Source organism: Scardinius erythrophthalmus (genome assembly GCF_964197995.2).
Source record: "Scardinius erythrophthalmus genome assembly, chromosome: 8".
In the NCBI taxonomy this organism is placed as follows: Eukaryota; Metazoa; Chordata; class Actinopteri; order Cypriniformes; family Leuciscidae; genus Scardinius; species Scardinius erythrophthalmus.
The window spans coordinates 6,844,834-6,852,640 of record NC_138228.1 but is presented as its reverse complement, the minus strand read 5'-3'; the positions used below and the strand labels follow the sequence as shown (position 1 = coordinate 6,852,640).

Sequence of the window (7,807 nt, the reverse complement as noted above, 5' to 3'; positions counted from 1 at the left end):
GCCTGAATGGCACTATAGCAGATTCATAATAAGGTACACTGTGTGATATCGTAAAAGTGACAAAAATGTCACTGCATATTTTATTTGAGGCGGCCTTTAACTCAACCGCTTTTCAAAATGCCATATTGCAGCCCTGAGGTGGTTGAATTCATGATTAAAGTGTGTTTGGTCGGTGTGTGCAAAGACATTTTTGAGAATCCACTAAACACTGTGTGAGACTGACACTGAGTTTCTTTCTTTATTAAACACTGACCCCTGCAGGTGTGATCTGATCTGACTTTCACAAAGCATGATAGTACAGTGATGTTTTTAAAGTTAAAATAATTCTATATGCACCACACACACACACACACACGCGATTAATTCTGTGTAGAGATGGTGATTTTAAACTTTATGCAAGCTTCATAAAGCAATGATTGACAGCATTAATGAACTCTGGCTTTGATCTTATCATTTTGGACTTAAGGTCATCAATCTAACATGATTATACCGTAATATTAAAAAATAAATAAACATGCCCAATCCTAAATATTCTCTTTAAGTCTGCATATCAGAAATGAAAATAATAATAATTTAAAAAATAACTCATTGTAAATGTAAAACATGTAATAGTTCACATCAAGAGGAATAATGAAAGGCCGGGAAAAATATCATAGATGATTCATTTTAAATTTCGCAGTCTATATCATCTTTATGTAAGAAAGTGAGAAGCGTTCATCATACAAAAATGAGCTTTCACTATATCTGATTGCAGGAGCATCTCATCTCTTGACCTATGGTTTTCTACTGATAGCAAAACAAGGCGTTTTCATAATCATAATTCTGAAATCTATTATTGAATCTGGTATTAATATAGAAGATTAAGCAAAACACAAATAATAATCTGGACATATTCTTCCAAAAGGCAATCGAAACGACTTTGGTAATCATATGGGAGCAGTTCAAATGTCAAGCAGAATCGTGTATAAAAATAGAAAGTAGGCTATGCCTGGTAATCTCATTCAAGTCACTCAGCTGGACTGTCAAGGCCCTGCATTTACAATGTGTTTTATGTAAAGAATTCCCTATTGCATTGTATGACACACAAAACCATTTAATAAACAGTTGCTAAAAAGATTTTGCAGTCCCGCAGTATAGAATTTAGTAGCCTACTTAACATGTATTATGAGCAATATCTGTTATCACTAAACTCCAAACTGAATCCAATGTAAACACACTTTCGCAATTCAGACAACTACTTTAAAATGCACATACACTCACAACTTGATCAACATGCTTGAGTCCTACTCTGAAATAAATAAGAATTCAATTGACTTGCCTATAACAACATAAGTAATGATCATTATATGAAAGTAGATGCAAAATACATAAATTGTTGTATTGTTATGAGACAAATGCATATATGTGAACCTGGATCACAGTCACAAGTCGCACGGGTATATTTGTGGCAATAGCCAACAATGGGCCAAAATTATCGATTTTTCTTTTATGCCAAAAATCATTAGGACATTAAGTAAAGATATTTTGTAAATTTCCTTCCGTAAATATATAAAACATGTATTTTTGTGAGTGAATGCAGCACAATCACGAACATAAATGGACAACTTTAAAGGCATTTTTCTCAATGTTTCGATTTTTTTGCACCCTCAGATTCCAGATTTTCAAATAGGCCTAGTTGTATCTGTCCTATCCTAACAAAGTAACAATGGAAAGCTTATTTATTCAGCTTTTAGATGATTATACATCTCAATTTAAAAAAAATGACCCATGTGACTGGTTTTGTGATCTAGGGTCACATATTATCACGTCTTCCCGATTTTTAAGGAACAAAATAACTACGTATACGTCAAGAAAGACTGCATTTAAATGTAACAGCAGAGGCATAATGAACTGACTGGAACTAACCTGCGGTTCTAATCCAGGTATTTCCGTTCTCTAATCCTGAACCAGTCATTGGTCAGTTAAATCCGGAAGTACACACTGTGACTGATCCATCATCCAAAAACATCCGATTTAAAACTCGAGCTTGACGACAATTAACATAAAAACTTTCTAAAATTACAAAAACAAGAGCATTAATGATGTTCGTTACAATTGTAACATAACTTCGAATATTCGTGTGTTGGTGGAACTAAACCAAACAACCCTACAATGAAGAATCGCTCTTTTGAGTCGGATGATCTTTCAATGAAACTGGCGAACTGCTTCACAGAGGCAGTGTAAACGATTCATTCACGACAGATCACGGAGGAGGATTTTACTTTTGGGGCGAAAAGTAGGCTAAGTTAATAGCCGAGAAGAAGACATGTTACAATAAAAAGTAAAGGAAATATGTTTGCGACTGAATTATAATTGCAACAAACAAAACTGCGATGCATTCAATTACAATAAAAACACTGTCTACATTTGGCCTGGCTATTACTAGAAATGTTAAATGTTAAAATCAGACTGGGATGACAGGGACCGTGTGATGACGCAATTACGTAATGACGTAACATTTGAGAAACGAACTGTTTGAAAGAACCGATTCCGGAAAATGAATCGGACTTCCTATCGCCAAAAAAGAAAAAGTCCGTCATAAATTTTTGTAATGTCATTAATTTTTAACTCTCCTATAATTAGTCAGCCATAAGCTGTATTCATTTTTATTAGCGCGACACAATAATGATTTACTAAATCGTTCTGAAGTTTGTTCTTTGGTTCAGCGTGTGTTTTGTATGTTGCATGAACTTTCACCTCAGTTCCCACCACAACCACGCAGGATCTATGCGCAGGATCGTGTGGTTTTGACAGGACATACAGTGACAGCAACACCAACACGGATCTTTAACTTTGAGTATGCACTGCTTTTCGACTTTTTAGTCATTTACTCCTCAAAGAATCCTGAAAGAATTTTGCACAGTTTTGTTGCACATTGGCTACTGTTGCACACATGGAAACTTTCATTAGCTTCACTAACCAAAGTCAAGGAAGGGACCGCATATTCAGGTCAGTGCCTCTTCTCAAAGCTTGTCATCCCTCAAAACAACACTGAACTGAAATGCTTTCCTATAAAAGATGAGCAAGACTATGTCTGAACATTTGATTTGTTCGTTTGCTTTAGAGCAACCCAATATGCATGCGCTTTGGCGAAATACCTTCTGAGAAATGAAGCGAAGAGAAAAGAGCTGGTGAAAAAGCTGCAGTTTCTGGAGTCTAATATGAGTTCGGGACGGAAGCGTAAGAATGAACATTTACTGTTACATAACACAAAACAATCACACACAAAACAAAGGTTCTTTTATTTCTTTCTCAGTAGTTACTAGTTTGTATTCCAGCTTAACTAGTACTTATTTATTAGTTACTACTATAAATGAGATACTATGTATGCCAGTTACATTTTTTATCTCTGTAGTAACCTAACTTTACATTTTAATAACATTTATTCTACTTAAAGTCACCTTGAAATCAAAATAAACTATATATTATATTTTCATGGAATATTGCAGTAGCCTATTCATTATAAATGCTTTATCTGTACACATATATTTAAATTCATGTGGCATTGTAATCTTCAATCAAAATCCCTCTCTCATTGAAACCTCCTCTCTTCTCTGATGACGTGTTTACTGGCGCGAGGGCGGGGCAACCTGTCAATCACATGAGATCACAGCAATAGCAAACCACAACCATCCAATCAATTCGCGATAGATAAAATCAAGTCCCGCCCAACATATTTTCTTGTTTGGGGTTACTGTAAAGAATGAATCGAAAATGCTAAAAAGAAATTTGATGATATACCTCAGATACAGTGCTTACGAGCTAAAGGTAATAAAAAGCAACTCTTCAACACTTGCTATGTGTCTTGCTACGGGCACGAGTAAGTGCAGTGCCAAGTTTGGCGTTATTTGGATTAGAAATGCAAAAGATATTGTTAAATAAAGCACTCCATTTGCACTGCCAAGTTTTCAGCATTAGGTGCGTAATTCCGTAAAGCTTTAAAGGTACAATATGTAGTTTTTTTGCTTTAAAAATAGTTAAAATCACTATATTTATGTTATATATATTTTTTTAGTTTTGTACTTACATTATCCTGACTGTTTCCAACAACTTTCAAACCAGGAGAAATTTGTAATTTAATTCGAAGACACGGACCGTTTCTTTATTTCCGTTTTGTCGCCGTCAATGGCGTCATATCCGCCTTCTCCCTGGTTTCCGCTCGTACTGCCATAGTAACCAGAGCCCTCTGATAGTAACCAAGGCGACAGACGTGGACAACTGTGTAGTTCGTAATGTCTGTTTGCACGCTGTTAATGTTTCGTTCAAACATTATGGACCATGGCAAGCAGACTTTGGATAAAAAAGGAGAACTAAAACGAGAATCCATATCAGCGTGGTGTTTTCAAGATGCCGAGAGCTCCACGTCCAAGACTTCGACCGCTCCTACATGTACTTTATTAAACAGGTGAGCACATTTACATAAAACTAATCAATGTTATAGAGTTAAACAATGATAAAATGTTATAATATGATCTGTATGTTATTCTAATGTTGATCTAGCTTACTGCTAGTCTCATACAGACAAACTAACACATAAATTTCAACACATTCAAATATAGTTTAGTGTGATAGTGTAATGTTAGACCAGGTGAAACAGCGCTGCGTTACCTCACAAGTTTAATTTGTCTAATAAACTGACCTGTGAGTTGTAATTCTACACTTGCGTGTAGTTCGGTAGAATGAAATGTCCATATTCCTTTTATATCCGCGGGACTCACGTCGCGTGTGGAGCTGATAGCTGTCTCTTAGCAATCCCGAACTGCTTCATATCACAGTCATGATAAAAACATCGATGTTTTCACTCATCCATAAACATTATTAGATCGGTCGGCTTGACGTTGACGACAAGATCCATAATTCTTAGCAAATGTTGCGTCATCAAACTACGCCTTTGTTATTGTAAGAGGTTAGCGACCCTTTGCGGCGAAAAAATTACATATTGTCCGTTTAAATAGGCATTAGCATATTACTTCTAGTGATCCTAAGGCCGTATGTCCACCAAAACGTTTTTTTCACGCGGCTGGCGTGTTTTTTCAATTGTTTTCAATGGGAGCACCGCGTTTTTAAAACGCCATGAGCGTAGCGAGGCGCTGAGCTTTTTTTCACGCTAAAGCGCCGAGCGCTCTGCGTTTTTTACAGGTCGCCGAGAGTTGAAGAATGTTCAACTTTGCGTAAAACGCTGCGCTCATCACTGTCACTTTTTACCCAACCAACCAATCACAGTGGAGGAGAAGCGGGACAAATACCACACCAACCAACTGTCACAAATTCTTTCTGTACAATGACATCAACCAGCAGAGCTAACCGAACAAAATGGATGAAAAATTAATTTTTAGTATGAAACAAATTATCTGCGTACAAGTAAACGGTGCTGCGGATATTCTGTATCATAGCAACGAAGCGTCTCAACTGAAAAAAAAGCACCCGTCCCACAGCACCTCTCAAGCACCCACAGCTAGGCATTTTCAGCAGAGCGTCTAGCGTTTTCAGCTGGCTAAAAACGCTTTGGTGGACACACGGCCTAAATTATCAGGTTTTTTATGGCATATTACTTCTAGTGATCCTAAATTATCAGGTATTTTTAAAGAAGTTCCGTTTCCAAGAAATTGTTTTTTAAATGTCAAAACAATCTCCGTGACTTGCTTGTTAAATCTGAAGTTCCTTCTCGTGCAGTTAAACTTGACATTCTGACTCTTCCCCCAAATGAGAAATGAGAAGAATATCATCCATAATGGGTCTGTTTTGCTCTTTTTCAGTATTCAGGCTTGGGAACACGGTGAACTCTATCAATGCGGCCAAGAGCACTCTTCATATTTCTGACCCTGTGCTGCGCTTTTGCCTGACTTTCTCCAACCTCAGCCGTGCCTTGTACTTCATCTGTGACAACATACTCTGGGCCAGAAGTATCGGGCTGATACAAGATATCGACAAGGAGCGCTGGAGCTTGAACTCCACTCGCTTCTATTTCCTGTCCTTGGTCATGAATCTAACCAGAGACGTCTACGTGATCGTCCAACTTATGGCGCAGAAGTCTCGGGACAGACGCTACCAGCAAAAAGTCGACCAGCACCTCAATGAAAGCCCGGATGTGGCTTGTGTCATAGTGCCTCAGCTTGATGCGTTCCTCTTCCTTCTCCTCGAGAGCCTCAGAGGGCAGCCATCTGTGGCTCTCGATACACTTAAAAATGTGTGTGATCTTTTCATTCCACTTGACAAACTGGGCGTTTACCAGACAAATGCAGGGGTGGTGGGCTTCTGTGGGCTGGTTTCCTCTCTGTTAGGCATACTGTCAGTCTTGAGGCCCAACCTCAGAATCAAGCCATGATTTAGGGAATGAGGAAAATGCTCTAGAGTACCATCCAGAACGTCTTGAATAAGGGTGCTTTCCTAACAAATGTTTTGATTACATTCTAGTGTTAAATTAGACTTCCATTAAGCTTTTGTGAAGGGATCAACATAATCGTTGTATAAGGGAGATAGGAAAATAGAACATACCCATAATGCAGCAGTGCACCTGCAAAAAAATAATAAAAATAGCATCATTTAGATGAGATTTCACAGTGTGTGTTTGACCACATGCTGTGTACACTTTCATTAAATAGAGTGCCTTGCCGGATCTGTTGTTGTGTTATCATAACAGCCCTAGTGAAATAATACACCTGTATATTAAGCACCGTTTAGTAGGCTACTTTTAATAGAGATTATATCACTTTGGTACTGATCATATTGAGATGATGTTTGGAGCTTGTGACATTAATTTTCCAGGCAAAAGCTGCTCTCTATTGTGGCAGATGCACAGCTTTTTTTATTTTTAACATTTAGTCTCTTTTATGTGGAAAACCATCTGTGAAATTAGATCTATTCTACCTCATCCTGACAGATCCTAGACTTGTTTACATTTTATTTAAGATGTCAGACAGGGTTTTGTTATAGTTGTTATTTCCAATTTTGGATTATCATGACTTTTATTACGTTCTGATCTGCATAATTGGTTGTCAGCACAAACAGCTCTAAGAACAAGCTGTGAACTTTAATAAAGGAATTTTTATGCACTGTTAAAAAGGTTTTGGTGTATGTTTTCTCACGTCTGCCAAAAGAATATCGCAGCAGTTTTACCCCCACATTAGACACAATGGTAGGAGTAAAAACTAAATTCTTATGGGCACAAAACATCTCTTATGGATACAGAATATTTAAATATCTACATTAATTTGTAGTGATTTAGTTTTAAAGTTTGTTGAAATCTTCACTAGATTTAAAGTCGTAATAGAAGTAGCATCAGATCGTTTCTTTCGTATTTTGACATGCATTCGAGTGAAACAATGAAAAAATGTAAGGCGGGGACTTTGCTCTATCCATCATTTGTGTGTTGGATTGAGGAAGATTGGCTAAATTTGAGGGTTCATCTACATGACAAAAATATAATAAAAATCGCGTTTTCCTTTGTCAAAACAATCCCTTTTCACACAGATCTACAAAAACGACTAAAAATGCTGTATTCTGCTGTCAGGCCAGTAGTTGGCGATGTAACTTTGTAAAGAAAAACTACGTGCCTGCCTATAGACAGAACAGTAATACGCATGCGCTTGAAATCACTGTTTTCACAAATTTGCGTTTTTGTAGTTTACACAGAGATGATAACGGTATAATTTAAAAAAACTTGTATTTTAAAAAACATTTTCAAAAGTTTGCATTTTCAGGTCCCCAAAATGCATAAGTTTTCAGTTTTTAGTCAACGTTGTAGAGACAGAGCGCAACGCGTCATAAT

General features: G+C 37.1%; 1 protein-coding gene across 2 annotated transcripts; it reads left to right on the top strand.

The window, feature by feature from the left end:
- The first annotated feature begins 2,452 nt into the window (after positions 1-2,452).
- Positions 2,453-7,096, top strand: pex11a (peroxisomal biogenesis factor 11 alpha). Of its 2 annotated transcripts, XM_081372889.1 has the most exons (3): positions 2,453-2,988; positions 3,104-3,219; positions 5,796-7,096. In XM_081372889.1, the coding sequence occupies exons 1-3, from the start codon at positions 2,933-2,935 to the stop codon at positions 6,362-6,364; spliced, it is 741 nt and encodes a 246-aa protein (XP_081229015.1). In that variant the 5' UTR covers positions 2,453-2,932; the 3' UTR covers positions 6,365-7,096. The 2 variants fall into 2 exon arrangements, with proteins under 2 accessions (XP_081229015.1, XP_081229014.1); XM_081372888.1 differs by lacking the exon at positions 3,104-3,219 and having other exon boundaries at positions 2,529-2,988.
- Positions 7,097-7,807: the final 711 nt, after the last annotated feature.

What these genes read in the sequence shown, in the direction of transcription:
- pex11a (XM_081372888.1), top strand. Translation starts at nt 2,718, where the DNA reads ATGTTGCATGAACTTTCACCTCAGTTCCCACCACAACCACGCAGGATC. An exon ending in GGAAGGGACCGCATATTCAG is followed by an intron (nt 2,989 to 5,795) that starts GTCAGTGCCTCT and finishes GCTCTTTTTCAG; the next exon opens with TATTCAGGCTTGGGAACACG.